The following is a 19,296-nucleotide window of genomic DNA, read 5'->3' as shown; positions in this document are numbered from 1 at the left end:
CTCACAACTGCCTGCAACATCAGCTCCAGGGCACTCAATGCATTTCTGGCCTCCAAGGGTACTGCGCTCATGTGAATATACCTACCCCACAATTCTATAAAACACAATCTAAAGTATCATTATCTACTAGCAATGACTTGCAGTGGAGAAAGAGTGAAGGAACTACTGAGGCAGTCTGCCCAATACAAGTCTCTCTACAGTGAGGCTCCAGGACCCCCAGTGACCAACAGCCCCAAAAAGAAAACCACTCACGAGGCTGAGCTGGGCCTCCTGAGGGACTCACATCACCCCTGTCCCATCTGGAGACTCTCTCCCACTGCAGTTTTCAATCTGTGCTGCAGAGCACCCAGGGAACCGGCCACAGGAAACACTTGACATCTACTGATACCTCACACACATAAGTGTGCTTTCCAAGTAGCAACTGTGTTGTGAGAACAGTGATACTTAGTGTCTGCGGCTAATTCCTTCAGACAGGGATGGCAAAGCATTTCTTTGACCTAGGACTGATGTGAACAAAAGTCCTGAGGCCCAGTTGGTGAGCTGAGAGCACAGCCTACAGGGTGCCTTCACCCATCTTACAGAACACAGGTGCACCACATCTTGAGACTGCTTCATTTTACTCTTGGAGAAGCATTCTCCCCTTCCCTACCCCCACCTCATAGACCCTGCAAAAATGGGTATCACAGTCCTATGGGCTGAGTGAAGTGGCATGTGTGCCTGGGCTCCATGTCTGGAGTGCCACCCAGGCCACCTAGCTACAAGGCTCTTGCCAACTCCCATGTCAGTCTGGTTGTTTTTAGTCTTCTGACAGAGTCTGACAGTAGAGTTCCTGCTGGTCTGGAAATAAGAGACCCAGAAGCCTGGGCTGGATCTAAAGGTGTGTGCCACCATGCCCTGCCAAATCTGCCGCCCCAGGCAGGGTTTCACTGTTTAGACCAGTTTGGCCTTACATTTGTGGACCTCCTGCCTTAGCCTTCTAAGTTAGCCACCACACCCAGCTTGAGCCCCTAGCATTTTAAGAATGTTTTCTTTTGATTTCACTGGGATCATACACACCTCTTCCAAAAATGCCAGAACAATTTCTCCTGATCAATGTTAGCTCCTAGAAAGGTCAGGATTCTTTCCCTAGCACAGAGCCTAGACCAAAAACCTCAGGGAGCTGGCAAACTCAGGCCCCCCTGACAGTTGGAAGCACGCCGATTCATCTTTTTTGTTACAGGTCATCTCTCCCTACTTGTTTTCAACGGAAGGGTGTGGCAGGACAGTGAGTGGAAAACCCTCTATCCATGCGAACTGAAGGACTGGAGGGAAAAAGAGACACGGGCTGTGTTCAAGAGCAATGGAGGTAAAGCCTGGACAGGGGAGAGCAGCACAGAGCAAATGGAGAGAAGACAAACAGGAGCCATCGGGTGCCCTGAAGTGCGTGCTGCCAGAGGACTGACACTGCGGCTCCTGACTTTCCCCAGGACAGCAGTGGCACCTTCTGTTGAGTGATCAAAGCATATAAGGGCCAGACTGTTTACTGAGGAGGCGAGGTCAGAAACTAAAAGAAACCATGGAATAGAAGCTCGCAAGCGTTTAGTTTCTGTTGGCATGCTGAGGTGCCTCCCCTCTGGCCACCTCTTCTGATCTGTGACAAAGTCAGTACCTGCAGAGCACAGACCCTATTATCTCAGACTGATGAAGACCAAAATGTACCTCTGCACTGCACCACGGCACACATGCATGCCCCTCCCACCATAGCTATACACACATATAATAATAATTTAAAATATAAAAAAGTAGCAAAACAAACAAAAATGCAATTTCTAGTCTCAGTACCTTTTTGTGTTCTTTTGGTTTGGTTTTTGGAGACAGATCTCAGTATGTAGCCCTGAAACTTGCTGGCATTCCATACCATACCAGATTGTTTTTTTTTAAACTTTAAAGTCAGCTTGCCGGGCGGTGGAGACACTCCTTTAAGCACTTGGGAGGCAGAGGCAGGTAGATCTCTGTGAGTTAGAAGCCAGCCTGGTCTATAGAGTGTGTGTTCCAGGACAGGCTCCAAAGTTACAGAGAAACTCTGTCTCAAAAACAAACAAAACTTTTAAAGTCAACTAGCAGCAGCAAGAGAATTCTAAATGTTGTCCTTCTACCACAACCAAGTCTTGTCCTGGGAGGCTCGGGCCCTTTGGGGATTTAATCTAATCTCAAAGCAACCTATAAACTAGCGCATCATTGACAAATAGGTTTTACACATCTAAGAAACTTCTACAGTGAGATTACTCCCTTTTGAAGAACACAAACCACTTCGGCCAGAGACGACAGAAATCTCTTGACTATGTGATGCAAACCTTTTCCATGTAGCTAGCTCTGTGCAGTTTCAGATCTGCACCTGGCTGCTACTTCTCTTCCCTCCCAACTGTCACACCCTGGGACATGACTATCCGCTCTCCCAAAGCATGGAGGCCAGAGGTAGACACCTAGTATCTTCCCCCACTGTCCTCAACCTTACTTTCTGAGATAAGGTCTTTCCCTGAATCTGGAGCTCACCAACTGGCTAGACTGACAGGCCAATTAACTCTAAGGCTGTGTGTCTCCATCCTGCCCTGGTGCTGGGGACAGAACAAGCTAAAAGTCGAATGGAGAGCGCCACCTAATGGACAGAAGCCCCAACAGCAATTATCAGCTAAGCAAGTGACACAGCAGCAAGTCCACCTGTTAGAATTATTCAAATCAAAAGCTTAGAAAACTTAAATAAAACAAACTGGACAAAGTAAGAGAAGTGGCTCAGAAGTTAAAAGCACTTGCTGCTTTTGCAGAGGACCTAAGTTCAATTCCCAGCACCCCACATGACAGCTCAAGACAACTATTAACTCTAGTTCCAGAACTAGACACCTCATCTGACATCAGTGAGCACCCATCCATACAGTGCACGTGTGCATCTGTCTGTCTGTCTATCCTTTATTAACTGCTCTTACACAGGGCAGTAAGAAAGTTTCACAGGGCTCCCTCTCACCAATCCTTCCTTAAGGATTTGCTGTTGGGATCACAGGGTGACTGCCAAGTGCATGCCGATTTCTCCAGGTGGCCTTCAGTCTAGAGCCACAGGTCTGCCCCATACCCTCCTAGTTCTTAGCCTAGGTTTTTTTTACTCGGCACAGAAAGTAGTTTGCACCTAGTTTTTGGGCCCACACTGTCCACTCTAGCACTCTCCTTGCTAAGACAGTTATCTGCAGCCTCTGCTGATGGCTATAGAGCAGTATCAATGGCAGAATCAGTCCTACAATGGAATGGTCAAGCTATCTTTTCAGACACTGTTGGCCCTTCATATTTACAAGTTTCTCATCTATGAATTCAAGCAACTGTAGGTTTAATTTTTTAAATCTGCACCTGTGTTGGACATGAGTAGATTTTTATCATTTTCTGAACGATACAGTGTAACAATGATTTACAATGTACCAGGTAGTGCAAATAGCTCTGAGATGATCTGAAACTGGCAGGAAGACTCACATAGGTTATATGCAAATATACCACTTTAAATAGTCTGTGAGAAGCTATGGTCTTGGGTATCTACAGGGCATGAAGGTGGGGTGTCCTGGAACCCCAATTACCCATAGATGATGAGGGCCTAATGTTCTATATCACAACCAGACATAATTTTCCTAAGTCTCACTATGCCACTTGAAGATCAGTTTACAACTGTGAAATGTGGTATCTCCTCCTCCATGGAATTACTCTTGGGGAAGAATGTATCATAAAGTATGATTCTGCAAAAAGTACCTTCCCAGTACCCAGTGCACAGCAAGCAGCTAGGCCTTCATTACCACAGGCTCCTTAAGAACTGTGACAAGAATCACTGCTAATTACTCTCAGCTGCTGCAGGACAAACCTATGAGCAGAAATAGGTATGCTTTCAAAAAAGACCATTCTGCATACTTGCCTGAGAGTAGAAGGGCACATCCCTGGGAAAACAAGGGCTGGACTCAACAACTCTGGCAAGGTCTCAGGTTGATCCCACCTCTCAGAACCTTCTGAGAGAAACCACAACAGACATGGGAGCCCTATGCCTTGATTTTAGAAAGACTCCCTCATCTAACCCATAAAGTCCCAAACTGGCTGTAGAGTGTGCATGGGTTATAGGATCCAGACAGGCCACTTGTGTTTCTGATCTAAAGTCTCACAGAACCCAGGCAGGAAGTCCAACTGGCTTCAAGAATTCCTAGTGGCCTTAAGGCTCTTCATTAAGCTGGCTATAACTGGCCTCATCCCAGAAAATATCCACACTGGGTGCTAGTGGGACAGATCCTGACCCAACATATCCACTGGGTCAGAATGCTAAAAGCCTCAATCGAATCCAGCCACCCGCCACAGCCAACACCAAATACCTTTGGGTCATCAGCCTCAGGTTTTTCAGTCTCTGAATCGTCATCTTCCTACAAGACAAAGAATTTAGAGGATTAAACTTAAAAGGAGTGGGCCGGGGAATACACATACATAGCCAGCGGTGGAGCAAACGGCCGGTTACCCAGCGGGGGTCATCCCACCAAGAACCCTTCCCTGCCACACAACCCAGGACTAGGGGAAGAGAAGAAGGGAAAAGGAGATGTTCTTGGGGTGGGGGAATCGGTAGCTCAAAACCAGTGTCACCATCCACACTGATGAAGAATCCTTTACAAACCATGTGAAGAGAGGGCAGATCCAACAGGCTCCACACTGTCGGCCAGGCCACAGGGTTCAAAAGGCAAACTACATTTAAAGCCAGGACTATGAACTTTTACCACTTCTTTGACATTCATACCCACAATCACGCAGACTGCCATCACATTTTAAACACCTAGGTGTGGTGACACCAGCACCTCAAGCCAGCAGCATCGACACTAACACAAATATGGGAAGGCGGCATCAAATCACCAAACCATGTGACCCCAGACACTGGGGACTAAAAGGCAAGGCAGGGGGAGTGCTCACATTACTGTCACTGATCCACTGTTTTCAGGCCTCTTCCCTACCCAAATGAATTCTCCAAGGTGAGCCCACAATTCCACCGAACACAAACGCACCTAAGGTCAAAAGCTAAAAAGTAGATGTGGACCCACCTACTACATTCTAACTAAACAAGATACAGTCCTTGGGAAGTTAATACAATAGACCTAAGTGTGAACAAACCACACTGATGGTTTTGAGACAAGTGCCCTGGGTGGCACCATGGAAATCAAGGCTTATGTTGCCACCACAGCTTCCTTAAATGAAATCAACTACAGAATCAAAGATGGGTCTTGGCAAAATGCTAACATAGCTCCCACTGTCTCTACTGGGGGTTTGATAAGAGTTTTCTTTTTTTTTTTAACTAAAATATCATACATAGCTTGAATATGACAAAAAGTAAATTTGGGTCAATAGTTTTAAAAACACACATGCAAACAAATGCATTTAAGAGAACAGTTCTGGGTGTTGAGGCAGCACTTACACATTTAAGAAAAGCCAAAGAACTTAAAGCTTGTGTGCCTGCCTGCCTTCTTTCCCACCTTCTAGACAAGAGTGACCTTGACTTGCTGGTCCTCATTCTTTTTTTTTTTTTTTTTTTTTTTTAGATTTTATTTATTTATTACGTATACAGTCTTCTGCCTGCATGTCAGCAGAGGGCACCAGATCTCATCCAAGGTGGTTGTAAGCCACTATGTGGTTGCTGGGACTTGAACTCAGGACCTCTGGAAGAACAGTCAGTGCTCTTAACCGCTGAGCCATCTCTCCAACACCCGGCTTTACTTATTTATTTGAGATGGGAATATGCTCTGGAATCTTTTCTCTTCCTGCTTTAGCACCCTGAATGCTAGAATTGCCTGCATGGACCACTGTACTTAGTTAAAAAAGCATTTTAATGCTACCATTTACATAAAGACATATAACAAAAAATAAAGTACGTTGTGAGCATTTCAATGAGCATTGCTTCTAAGTGGCCAGATTCAATACCCAAATTCAATTTCAGATGTCTTCTTGTGCTAAGCAACAGCCTGAATTTCCTTGCCTTTTACCCCTTCAAATTTTAAAAATCTCATTTGTACTACCCAGGCCGTTGATAATGAGAACACAAGTCCTCCTTCTATTGTTACCTGCACCTACTTTTAACTTCAAGGAAAGTTTGTGATCAAGAACCAGGGCCACGCTGACAAAAACACCAAGTAAAATATAACAAAAGAATCAAAGTGGATGATAACAAAATAACTTCCCTTCCTTACCTCGTTAGAAAGTGAAGCATTTGAATAAGCTTCAAGCAAGATTAAAAATAAAGAAAGTTGCTTATAGACATGTAAATGATACACTAATAAGGATGAACATAATTATGCAAGTAGGAAGACTAGTGGCTTTCAGGAGGCTGAAGCAAGAGCGTCTGGAGCTCAAGGCTACAAAGCAAGTTTGTGGACAGCCTGGGCTTCATAGACCCCGTCCCAAACAAAACACCTCCCACATCCCCAATTTCAATCCCAAAGTTACAATATGGTGCAGATGAAAAACCAACTTAATTTTCAAAGAGAACCACTATTACTCAACCAATTCAACTTTTTGTTCGTTTTGCAGTGCTGAGGATCAAGCCCTTGACACGCTTAGGCAAAGCTCTATCCCATGAACTACATTCCCCAACTGGTACCAACTGATTCTGAACAATAGGGAAAAAGGGACAGCGTTAACCACGGAATGGAATACTGTTTCCCACAGCTCTGGATCTGGAAGATTTACCCACCGACTGCTTGCTGTTCTCATCCTCCTCTTCTTCATAACCATCTTCATCACCCCCAAGGCGGGAGAAGTCGTCTTCTCCATAGGCATCAGATACCAAGCCACCTTTCTCTTCTGAAAGAGGACAAGGAGAGAATGATGAGAGAGCAGGGGATGCAAACATGTTTCTGAAAATTGAATGGTCAAAATTCATTCATTCTTTCTTTTTTGTTTGTTTTTTTTTCGAGACAGGGTTTCTCTGTGTAGCTTTGTAGACCTGGCTGGTCTTGAACTCTCAGAGATACACCTGTCTCTGCCTCCTGAGTGTTGGGATTAAAGGCATAAGTGGCTAAGAATATTACTGAAAATAAAAAGGGAACCTAAGTCTCGGGTAAGTGACTACGGGCTCAGATCAGATTCTGCACTTAGGAAGACCAAATTATGAACAGAAGTGTTGAGGTCATGGGTGTTGGCCCATTCCTTTAATCCCAGCACTGGAGAGGCAGAGACAGGTGGATCTCTGAGTTTGAGGCCAGCCTGGTCTACAGAGAGAGTTTCAGGACAGCCAGGACTACACAGAGAAACTCTGTCTCAAAAAAAAAAAAAAAAAAAAAAGAACAAAAACAGAATTCCCACTGTGATATCCAGTTCGTGGGCAAAAGGATTACCGATAGGCTTTGAAAACTCCAAAGTGACATTATCACCCAGGACCCTTAAAAGGCTTAGGAATGTCCAGTACATTCTATCCCAGCGCTACAGAATCACGCACTCTGGAGACATTTACTTTTAAAAGCCTATTCCCAAACAAAAGTTACCAACTTAACGAACGCAAGTTTTATCACCTCCAGGACCACTTCACTACTCTCCCACCCCGTCAAACAACGGGAGAGGGGCCAGACAGGGGTGCGGCACCCCGCGGTGCCGGGCAGAGGTTCCCACGAAGGGAGATCTTCCGTACTAGGGGTTCTAATGCTCTGTCTGCCCTAGGACGCGGACTGCGCTCTGGGGTTCCAGGGGAGGCCCGATGCGCGGAGACGGTGAGCATCCCTTCTCCTCAAACCTCCCTAGAGAAGCCGCGTTTTCAACCGTAACAGACGCCGATCGCCCTTCCCAGCTCAAGGCTCACCAGCCGCGCCGCCCACAGCGTCGACTCCAGCCTCGCCATCAGATTCAGGCTCCGAGTCTTCCGCATAAACTGCAAGAGACGACAAAACGTTCTTCTTCCCCGCCATCTTATTCCCTCAGGACGGTGTGGCTCACGCCGATGACTCACAGGCCGACTTATGGGCACCGAAACCAACTTCTTCCGGATCCCAGGAGACCCCGCGCTAGAACGAAAGCCAATCAAAACGGCCATGTCTGGTATGGCCCCGCCCCCCTCCGCACGCCGCTTGCAGACGTCATCAGCAGGGGACGGAAGTGAGGTTTTTCGGCTTTTAGTTCGCTGACTTCTAGAGCGAGTTGGCTTCTGAGTTGGCTTCTGAGTCGGTGTGTAGTGTCTGTTGAAGAGCTGCAGAGCCGGCATAAAGGAGCCTGGGCTCTGACATCTTGCGGGGTACTCGGCTGAGGAAGAGCGAAAGCTGTTGGCTTGGGGGCTGAGAGGAAGAAGAGGGAAGGAAGGTGGGGGCGGGGGGCGGTCTCCTGGGGGAAGAACGGTCGCTACGGCTTTGCTTCTAGAACAAGGACCCTAGAAAAAGGGTTCCAAGTTCTCCTGGCAGTTTTGAAGACGTTTGTGGGCTTCTGTTGTGGCCCACGTTTCTAGGTCTGTTCTACTGGCCTGGGGTAGTTCAGTGTTTTTTGTTTGTTTGTTTTTCCATGAAGGGAGAAGTAATGTTAATCCCCCAGGAATGTATTGCGTGAAGCAATTCAACCTTGGGTTTTACTGCATGAGAATGATGTGTTTAAGTGTAACGTAGCAGGCTAATAATGGCAGAAGAAACATCGGCTGTATTTTAAGTGGGAACGGAGCATTTTCGTGACACCTTTGCGCTAACCTTTTGGCTGCTGCTTTTTGCTAAAATGAGCGCCCACCCTTTCTCCACTCCCTTCGACCCGGAGCGGCGAGTCCGGAGCACCCTGAAGAAAGTCTTTGGGTTTGATTCTTTTAAAACACCTTTACAGGAGAGTGCGACCATGGCTGTAGTGAAAGGTAACATATCCTGTTTTGCAGACTCCTGGCCGTACCCGTAGTAGAACTGTAACACAACACCCTCTCCTTGACTCTTCCCACCTCCTCACCCTTGGTCACCCTTCCACTGGTTTGGAAATCTTTCACAACCAAAGCTAAGGGGTTTTTATTGATGATAGGTTTCTGTTTCTTATTTATTTGTTGACAGTCTCTGTAGCCCCAACTTGCTTTTACCTCCCTGTGTACATCTGGCTGGCCTCAAATTTGAGCTGATCCTTCTGTCCCTGGATTATTAAATACGGGGATTACAGATGTGGGACATCATGACTGGCTGCATACAGACTTGGAGGTTTTTGTTTTCGTTTGTTTTTTCGACACAGGGATTCTCTGTAGCTTTTTGAGCCTGTCCTGGAACTCGACCTGTAGACCAGGCTGGCCTGGAATTTACAAAGATCCACCTGCCTTGCTTCCCGAGTGCTGGGATTAAAGTCGTCCACCACCACCACCTAACCAGAGTTGGAGTTTTAATAACAGAACCACCACACTTGTTTTTTGATTTTTTTCATAGCAAGACATACAGATTGTCTTTGAAGTCTGTTCCTAGACATCCGTTCTCGTTTGTGTGTAGGTAGTACCAAGGGTGGCAGAGATGCTTAATTTTGGCATTGACCTAGGTTATCCTCTCACTGAAGATTGAGTAGTTTGAGTCCAGATAGAGGAGAGAACAATAGTACTGTAGATGGAGATAAGGGGGCTGAGGTTGTTCAGGTGGGAGCAGCAGGGTCATGTTAATGATGTTTATCTTTAAATATTTTTTATTTTTGTTTTTTGAGATAGGGTTTCTCTCTGTAGCCTTGGCTGTTCTGGAACTTGCTATGTAGACCAGGCAGGTTTCAAATTTAGAGATCCTCCAGCCTTTGCCTCCAGAGTCCTGGGATTAAAGGTGTGAACCACCGCCGACTAGCAAAGATATGTTTATAAACAGACTTCTGAGTGACAAATAGCCTTGCATTCCTCCACAGGAGTGCCCAGTGTTCTGCTTCCCTGGTTGTTTAATCCAAACATTCATTTCCCACCAGCTGAAGACTATTTCTTCAGTTCTTCAGTTTTTCTACTCATTCTTTTTTGGAAACAGGTTCTCACTAAGTAGCCTTGGCTGCTTAGCTGGCCTAGAACTCACTTTGTAGACCAGGCTGTCCTCAAACTCACAGAGATCTACCTGCCTCTGCCTCCCGAGTGCTGGAATTAAAGGCGTGCACCACCATGCCTGGCTCTTTCTTCTTCTCCACCCCCAGACAGGGTTTCTCTGTGTAGCTTTGACTGTCCTGGAATTCACTTTGTAGGCCATTTTTTAGTAGTGCTATGAAGTTGGAGAACACCAAGAAAAGATTCCCCATACTCAATTTAAATTGTAATTAGCAAAATTTATCAAAGCTGCTAGCAAGGCCACAGTCTCTAACCGAAATCAGAGATATGCCACCTAGAGGTGGGAGAAGGAAGGGCTTTTAAAGGCAAAATCCACAAGCATAGTTCGGCTATGCCAAGATTAGATGGTCAAGGTGACCTCAAAATAGACCTTGAATATCTGCATAAACAAATTATGAAGCCAAAATCAGCAAGTCATAACAAGCAGATGCTCATGGCTGTACATTTCTGGTGGAAGTCAAGGGGTCAGGGTTGCTGGGAATTTATCTTCCAGGAACTTGAATCAGAGATAAACAGCTATTAAGTGCTACAAAATGGAGTTTCTTTAGCCATCACAGAACCATTGTTAGAAGCAGTTTATCCGAAAGTCTAGGTCTCTCAAGGTCCTTTCCCTTTTACATAGGAAGGGTGGGGAAGGAAATAAACGCTATGCTGAGACAGTCCCATATGCAGACTCTCAGCTAAACGCTTTCCTTACATTTTCATTTGATTTACAACCAATAGGACCAGGCTTAGCCACCCAGGCCTGTAATCCCAGCGTCTGGGAAGCAGAGTCAGGAGGATCATGCAAGTTCAAAGCCAGCTCAGCCCACATAGCAGGTTCCAAGCTAGCCATGGTTACATGGTGAGCACCCCCCCCATAGGGTTTCTCTGTATTTTGGAGGCTGTTCTGGAACTCCCTCATGTAGACCAGGCTGGCCTTGAACTCACAGAGATCCAGCTACCTCTGCATGCACCACCACCGCCTGGCTTAATTTTAATATTTTGATTGATTATTTGGGAATTTCACAAAATGCACCTGATCACCCTTATTTCTCAGTCCTCCCAGGTCTGCCCCCCACCTTTGTGGCCTCCCCACCCCCCAAATAAATGATTAAAAAGTCCAATTTGTGTTGTCCATATAGTCACTGCAGCATTGTCAAACTCCCTGTGGCCTGGCCCTTCAGGGAAAAGTGAGTCCTTCCCGCCTCACCAGGAGCCGTCTATTGGTGAACACCCTTAATTTAACAACAAAATGTAGTTCTTTCAACAGCCTTCATGTAAAAGCAGACAGGACATATTGGAATGTTCTCTTCTGTCTTTGCAGGTGACAAGGATGTTTTTGTATGCATGCCCACAGGGGCAGGGAAATCCCTGTGCTATCAGCTCCCTGCCCTGTTGGCCAAAGGAATCACCATCGTGGTCTCTCCTCTCATTGCCCTGATTCAGGTGAGTCTCGGGAGAATGAGCATAAAAACCAAGAAGGATCATGAGGGAGAGGTAGTTTTGACCATTTTGTTGTTGTTGTTGTTTTCAAATAAGCGTATATGGCCTGTTAAATATATTCTCTTCCCTTACTCCCCTACCCTATTCTTGCCCCTCTTGTTCTCTTCATCCTCCTGCCTAATTTTACTTTTAATTTTATGTCATACATGTTTTTTTAAGAACCTTTTTGCTACATTATGTTTATATTGGTTGTCTTCCTTCCACCATATGGATACAGGAAATTAAACTCAGGCTGTCATGGTTGGCCTCAGACACCATTACCTGTAGATCCTTCTTGCTGGCATTTTTTTTTTTTTAAGACTAGGCTAAAGTTGACCTTCCATCCCTGTCACCTTACCTCATGAGTGCTAGAATTATGTGCTGTGACCCACCTTAAAGAGAAAGGATTTTATTTTTTTACTTTTTTGGTTTTTTGAGACAAGGTTTCTCTGTGGCTTTGGAGGCTGTCCTGGAACTAGCTCTTATAGACCAGGCTGGCCTCGAACTCACAGAGATCCACCTGCTTCTGCCTCCTGAGGAGAAAGGATTTTATAGATAGAAATTTCAGTTCTTGGGCTAGAGAGTTGGCTCAGTGATTAAGAGCACTTGTGCTTGCAAAGGACCAGGATTCAATTCCCAGCACCCACAAGAGTTCTCACCACCTCCTCAGGCACCAGGCACTCATGTGGTAAACAGACATACATCATTCAGGCACAAGGCGCGAGCACACACACACACACACACACACACACACACACACACACACACACACACCACAATTAAGGAAATCTCACTTCTTTATTTGGCCTTTGCTCAGTAACTATACTGAGTTTCTCTATTGCCCAAATGTAGGTTTCTCCACTAGTGGTGGGTCACAGTGAATCTTTGACTTTTTTGTTTTTCTTTTTATGAGACAGGGTATTATTGTGCAGCTCTGGCTGACCTTGAATACTGTATATAAGCTAGCCTTGAACTCACAGCAATCCTCCTGCCTGTGTTCCCTGAGAGCTAGGATTAAAGGCGTGCACTGCTACATCTAGCTTGAGGTTCCTTCCTTCTATTGTTTATTGTCCAAAAAAGTATTCAGCCATCCCTCTACATGCATACATTCCCTCTCCTGTGTGTACTCGTAACAGAAAGAAGACACCAATGGATAGATCAATAAATTGATAGGGGGAAGACCTGGAGAGATGGCTCAGAGGTTAAGAGCCCTGGTTACTCTTCCAGAAGACCTGGGTTAAGTTCCCAGCAACCCCATGGCAGCTCACAACTGTCTGTAACTCCAGTTCCAGGGATCCAACACCCTCACACAGACATACATGTAGGCAAAACACCAATGCACATAAATAAAATGAGTAAAATATTTTCTAATTGATATTAGGGAGTGTCTGGTGTTTTATTTTGACACAGATATGGGGATGTACAACGGAAAAAATGGAGAGAAACTGAAACTTTTGTTAGTATTTGCTCTGCAGATGTTCTGGCTGTATTTAGTGCCTGCAGGTGGGCTGGTAGCATTGAGGAAGCACAACCATGGGTTACGAGCCATGTTCCCCATAGGTAGAGACATGGAGAGCAGCAGGGACACTTAGTGGATGTTCACTACGTCCAGGCTTTGTGCCAAGAGCTTTTATGTGCATCCATTTCACTCACTCTTTTTTCCTTCTTTATTTTCAAGTCAGGGTTTCTCTATGTAGCCCTGGCTGTCCTGAAACTCACTATGTAGACCAGGCTGGCCTCAAACTCAGAAAACTGCCTGTCTCTGCGCCCTGAGTTTAAAGGCATGTGGCATCACACCTGGCTTCATTTTTTTTTTTTTTTTTTTTTTTTTTTTATATTTTGAGACAAGGTCCCCTAGAGCTTGGGCTGGCCTCACACTTAACATGTATGTGGGGCTAGCCTCAGACTCTTGATCCTCTTATTTCTCCGTCTGAAGCCCATGCCACCACATCACCTTTGAGAAGTGGTTTCCTTTACCTGTCGTCACAATGCTATTCTGTAGTTACTGTGGTGAGAGTGAGGGGTACAGATGGCGAATTTGGAGGAGCTGACTTTGGGAGCATGTGGCATTAAGTGAGCCAGCAATACACCCAGGTCTTTCTGACTCAAAGCCTGTCCCCCCATCCATGCTTCCGTCCATTCCGGGCAATGAGAAGGCGTATTGGAGTGTAGGAGGAGGCTGTGCTCAGGGACTGGTCCTGAGGGCTAATGGTGTTCCTCTGCATCTCCTCTTCCACTCTCAGGACCAGGTAGACCACCTGCTGGCCTTGAAGGTACAAGTTAGTTCCCTGAACTCGAAGCTGTCAGTACAGGAGAGGAAGCAGCTGCTGTCTGACCTGGAGCGAGACAAACCCCGGACCAAACTTTTATACATCACCCCGGAGATGGCAGCGTCAGCCTCCTTTCAGCCCACCCTGAATTCCCTCATGTCCCGAAACCTGCTCTCCTACTTGGTGGTGGATGAAGCTCATTGTGTTTCCCAGTGGGGACATGACTTCCGTCCTGACTATTTGCGTCTGGGTGCTCTACGTTCCCGATTGGCGCATGCCCCGTGTGTGGCTCTGACGGCCACAGCCACCCCACAGGTTCAAGAGGATGTGTTTGCGTCCCTGCACTTGAAGCAGCCAGTGGCCTCTTTCAAGACCCCCTGCTTCCGGGCCAATCTCTTCTATGATGTGCAGTTCAAGGAACTCATTCCCGACCTCTATGGGAACTTGAGGGACTTCTGCCTGAAGGCTCTTGGACAGAAGGCTGATAAAGGGGTGAGGTCTGGGGTGGGGATGCCTAAGTGCTGTCTGTAGCACAGACACAGCCGCTGTTTTCAAAGCCCTCTCTTTTTCTAGTCATTTTAGCCAGGCTCCTTAAAACCTGTGTACAAAGAGAGTTTTTCCTTTTCCCTTCCTCACTGGGATTCTGTGATCCCAGATCCCTGCGGGAACCAAGTGAACAGTCCTTGTGTGTTTGGCAAGCTGTACAGGGCTTCAGAGAGGAGGCAGGGGCGTTAGAAAGGCTGGGTTTTGGATCCTTAATTTTTTTTTTTTTTTTTTTTTTTTTTTTTTTTTTTTTTTAATGCTGGGTCTCACTGTGTAGCCCTAATATAGATTAGGTTGGGTTTGTCAGAGATTTGCCTAGTCTCTATTGCTGGGATTAAAGCCATGCACCACGATGTCAGGATTGGGCCTGCTTTTTTAAAAGTGATAGCCTAAGAGAACACTGGGACATTGGTGAGAGAGAACGTGGGGCTTTTTTTTTTTTTTTTTAAGATCTATGTGCATTGGAGTTTTTCCTGCATATATGTCTGAAGATGCTGGGAATTGAACCCAGGTCCTCTGGAAGAGCAACCAGTGCTCTTAACCCACTGGGCCCTCTCTCCAATCCAAGTGTGGGGCTTTTAAAGCAGGCTGTGCTCTAGTGAGTGGTTTGGTTATGCCATCCTTCCCTGATTCTTCTCTTCCCACCTCTCCCTGCTCAGCTGTTATCTGGCTGTGGCATTGTCTATTGTAGGACTAGAGAGGCTTGTGAACAAGTGGCCGTGGAGCTCAGCAGCAGGGGTGTGAACGCCAAGGCTTACCACGCAGGTAAGAGGCCAGGCCTCGCGGTCCTCTTCACTATTGCACGCTTCTTAGCACACCGCCTGTTCCTTAGGGAGCCTGCATGGCAGCGTGCTCTGTTAAAGTCCACTAAAAGGGGTCTACAAACGTGTGACTCTGGAATTCTTTCTTCTGCTCTCTGCCTACCCAGCAGACAAAGGCTTTTGTTTTTATGTGATTGGGTATTTTACCTGCAAGCTTGTCTGTGTACCACTTGCATGCCTAGTGCCCACAGAGACCAGAGGAGGATGTCGGATCCCCTGGAAATGGAATTCCACATGGTTGTGAGCTGCCATGTGGGTGCTGGGAATCAAACCCATCCTCTGGAAGGACAGCTGCTGCCCTTAACTGTGGAAGCTTCTCTTCAGCCCCAGTTGATTTTTTTGTGGGCTCGGGTGTTACAAAAAAAAAAAAAAAAAAAGACCACAGACTTTGCAGACCTATGGACTTAAGTTCTTGGCTCTCATGTTTACTGAATATAATCCCCAACTCATGGGCTAGGTTCTTTTATTTATATTTTTTTTATTTTTATTTTTTATTTGGTTTTTCGAGACAGGGTTTCTCTGTGTAGCTTTGGAGCCTATCCTGGCACTCGCTCTGGAGACCAGGCTGGCCTCTGCCTCCCCAGTGCTGGGATTAAAGGCATGCGCCACCAATGCCCTGCCTATTTTTGGTTTTTTGAAGCAGGATCTCACTGTATCTCTGGCTGTCCTGGGACTCACTATGTAGGCCAAGTTTTGAACCCAGAGATCCTCCTGTCACTGCCTGCCAAGTGCTGGACTTAAAGGCATTGTGTCACCACACCTGGTTGGCTAGTTCAGGTTCTGTGAGATTAAGCGCTTGGTTCATGGTCATATGGATAAGAAGTGATGAATTCAGGGTATGGGTTAAGTGTCCAGGACAGTGTCAACCCAAGATAACTCCTCATACCCCAAAGGTAAACCCAAGGGAACTGTGAGCTTTCCTTGACTACCTCCCCTCCTTTCCAGGGCTAAAGGCTCCCGATAGAACACAGGTACAGAATGAGTGGATGGAGGAGAAGGTTCCTGTAATTGTTGCGACCATCAGTTTTGGGATGGGAGTGGACAAAGCTAACGTCCGGTAAGCTCTAGTTCCTGCTTTATGTTCCCAGTTGGGGCTTGGCTTACAGTGGATTGCCTGGTGCTGTGTACAAAGTCCCAAGTCCATGTGCTTGTTTAGTGCCACTGAGGAGGTAGGCCACCAGGGGAATCCCTACAATATAGCCCGAATGCTGACAGTTTCGGGGTGGCCTGGTTCGGGGAACTTGGCAGTGTGCTGTCAGGCTGTCCATTAACAATCTGGTTCACACCCGTCTTTCAGGTAGAACTTCAAGGGGGCTGGAGCAAGTAACTTTCAGCCTCCCCAAGGGAGTCAAGTGAAGATCTTATTACCTGCACCTCATTACTGTTCATCCACAGTCTAGAACTAGGGTTCATCCTTGCCTGAGTTGCACTCTGGCAACTCTGGGAAAGGGTTTTACTTCCAGCCATGGTCTGACTTTGGGAAATCTTACACGGACTACTGCCTGGAGCCCTTTGTCCTCACACCAACAGTAGTGTGTTATATGATTTGCAGAGCACTTCTACATACATGCCAGTAGTCCCCATGCATGTCATTAATCCCCACCATGTCACCAGTGGGAACTGGTCACTGTAATCACTGGAATTGTACATTTGAAAAAACACAGACTGTGGAATCAGGAGTTGAGCCCTGGTCTGCTGTGCTTATTAGCAGTCAACTCTAAGCTTACACCCTTAGGCTCCAGTCCTAGCTCTGTTGTCCCTTCACTGGGTGTTCTCCTGCAGACTTGCCTCTCCGGTCTCCTTTGTCATGTCTACAGTAGGCTAGCTCTCATGATGGTGACTAACAGATGAAGCATGCAGTGGCTGACGCACAGTAGGTGTTTAATAATACCCTTGTGAGCCACTCAACATGGGTGCTAATAATTAACCCTGGGGTCCTCTACAAAAACAGTACAGTTCTTAACTGCTGAGCTGTCTCTCCAGCCTCTGATCTTTATTTATTGAGACAGGGTCTAACTGTGTAGGCGTAGCTAGCCTGGGACTCCCTATATAGACCAGACCAGGCTAGCTCCATACTCTCAGATGCACCTGCCTTTGCCTTCTGGGTGCTCTGGTTAAAGGTTTGCACCAACATGCCCAGCCTGTTTTCTGGTTTTTCAACAGCCCTGGCTGTCCTGGAACTCTTTGTAGACTAGGCTGGCTCGAACTCACAGAGATCCACCTCCCTCTGCTTCCTAAGTGTTGCGATAAAGGAGTGCACGACCACTGCCTAGTTTGCCTACCCTGTTCTTAAGTCTGGTATTTATTCTGCCCTCTGACTTTAAGGGTTTTGTTTTTCATTTTATGTGTGTGGGTATTTTGCCTGTATGTATGTCTGTGTACCACTGGTGTGCCTGGTGCCTACAGAGACCAAAAGAAGGGATTGGATCCCCTGTACCTGGAGTTAGAGAAGGTTGTGAGCTGCCATGTGGGTGCTGGGACTCGAACCCTATTCTCTGGAAGAACAGCCAGTGCTCTTAGCCATTAGGCCATCCCTTCAGGCCTGGCTGTTGACGTTTTGTTTTTGTTTTGGCCATATTTTAGAATGTCTTCCATAACTGGCACTGTGGCCTCTAAGCTGGGCTGCTCTATGCCAGAGAGGCCTGTTGAGGGGCACAGGTGTGTCTCACAGCCAACTCTGATGCACTCTGGGGTCTGTCTCTTGTTTTAGTTGCCCTGTCCCTGGCCACCGGGGAGTAAGAGCTTCTCCTGACAGGATGACTTCTCCCTGGAGCACCCCACTCTCCCATCATGGATCATGTCCTTTCGTATCCTACAGGTTTGTTGCCCATTGGAATATTGCCAAGTCCATGGCTGGCTACTACCAGGAGTCTGGCCGTGCTGGCAGAGATGGGAAACCATCCTGGTGTCGTCTCTATTACTCTAGGAGTGACCGAGACCAAGTCAGCTTTCTCATCAGAAAGGAGATAGACAAACTCCAGGTAAGTTCTGGGCAGTAGATACCCGTGTGTGTGAACCCACCACTCCGTTTCATATAGCTCCTTACTGAGCCCAGAGAGCGCGTCTGTAGACTAGAGGGCAGCATACCCAAAGGGAACTGTGTGTCTGTCTGGTGAGCAGGCTACTGGTGGCAAGCTGGGTTAGACTTCTCTTTGTCAATGTTTAGCTTACCTGAATATCATCTTGTATATGTGCTGTTAAATGTAGACAGACTCATTCCTGTCTTATTTCAGTGAGCTTTGTTACATAAGTGTTTTCACATGTTCACTGTTTTGTTTTCTTTAACCACTTAATTTTTTACTGGTTATCCAATTATTTATAGAAAGCCCAAAGCAGGCCTGGTATTGTTAGTACATGCTTTTAATCCTAGCACTCGGGAGGCAGAGGCAGATTGATCTCTGTGAGTTCCAGGCCAGCTTGGTTACAGAGCAAGTTCCAGGACAGGCTCCAAAGCAATACAAAGAAACCCTGTCTTGAAAAACAAACAAACAAACAAAGCCCAAAGCAGACCCAAACTAGAAAGGAATATGGTATATTATAAGTTACCAGGAAAAGGAGAGATTTGACTAGTCAGTGCTGGGAAAACATGGGTTCCTACATGATATGTGTATGAATTTTGAAGTATGAACTTCAAAAAACTATAAATAAGAGTAAAGTAGTTTATGTTCTTGGGAGAAGAAAAATCATCTCAATTTGTTTGTTTGGTTTGGTTTTTCGAGACAGGGTTTCTCTGTGTAGCTCTGGCTGTCCTGGAACTCACTTTGGAGACCAGGCTGTCCTGGAACTCACAGAGATCCGCCTGCCTCTGCCTCCCGAGTGCTGGGATTTAAGGTGTGTGCCACCAATGCCTGGCGACTTTTTTTTAATTACATGCTTTGGTGTGGTGTGAACACCACTACACACATGTGGAGGTCAAAGGACAGTGTGCAGAAGTCAGTTCTCCCCTTCACCATTTAGGTGCTGGGATCCATTTCAGCTCATCAACTTTGATAGCAGTCAAATCACATTTATCTGCTAAGCCATCTTGTCAGTGCATAACTCAAGATTTTTAAAAGCAAAACCCAGCTGGGCATGGTAGTGAACTCAGGAGGCAGAGGCAGGGATATTGAGCGTCAAGGCCAACCAAGGTTACATAGTGAGTTCCAGGTCAACCTATGCTGCATAGTAA

At 46.4% G+C, this 19,296-nt stretch overlaps 2 protein-coding genes across 8 annotated transcripts in view; one reads left to right on the top strand and one right to left on the bottom strand.

Annotated features, from left to right (window-relative positions):
* The window catches only part of Sap30bp (SAP30 binding protein), a 29,862-nt gene extending 21,881 nt beyond the window's left edge, over nucleotides 1-7,981 (bottom strand). For 2 of the 3 annotated variants that reach the window (XM_027425661.2, XM_035447297.1), the window contains exons 1-3: nucleotides 7,823-7,981; nucleotides 6,722-6,831; nucleotides 4,368-4,415 (exon numbers count right to left, since the gene is read on the bottom strand). In XM_027425661.2, coding sequence (XP_027281462.1) covers nucleotides 4,368-4,415; nucleotides 6,722-6,831; nucleotides 7,823-7,928 — 264 coding nt within the window. In that variant the 5' untranslated portion in view covers nucleotides 7,929-7,981. The remainder of the gene's footprint in view (nucleotides 1-4,367; nucleotides 4,416-6,721; nucleotides 6,832-7,822) is intronic. The other variant, XM_027425662.2, reaches the window with a different exon arrangement.
* Nucleotides 7,982-8,088: 107 nt separating this feature from the next.
* Nucleotides 8,089-19,296, top strand: part of LOC100755041 (ATP-dependent DNA helicase Q5) — a 37,948-nt gene continuing 26,740 nt past the window's right edge. For 2 of the 5 annotated variants that reach the window (XM_035447295.1, XM_035447296.1), the window contains exons 1-6: nucleotides 8,328-8,845; nucleotides 11,337-11,458; nucleotides 13,738-14,256; nucleotides 14,967-15,072; nucleotides 16,074-16,185; nucleotides 17,947-18,109. In XM_035447295.1, the coding sequence (XP_035303186.1) occupies nucleotides 8,716-8,845; nucleotides 11,337-11,458; nucleotides 13,738-14,256; nucleotides 14,967-15,072; nucleotides 16,074-16,185; nucleotides 17,947-18,109 (1,152 nt within the window). In that variant the 5' untranslated portion in view covers nucleotides 8,328-8,715. The other 3 variants (XM_027425659.2, XM_027425658.2, XM_027425657.2) reach the window with 3 other exon arrangements.

Source organism: Cricetulus griseus, chromosome 7 (genome assembly GCF_003668045.3).
Source record: "Cricetulus griseus strain 17A/GY chromosome 7, alternate assembly CriGri-PICRH-1.0, whole genome shotgun sequence".
Lineage (NCBI taxonomy): Eukaryota > Metazoa > Chordata > Mammalia > Rodentia > Cricetidae > Cricetulus > Cricetulus griseus.
The sequence above is the reverse complement of the archived record's forward strand: the minus strand, read 5'-3'. Positions and strand labels throughout refer to the sequence as shown.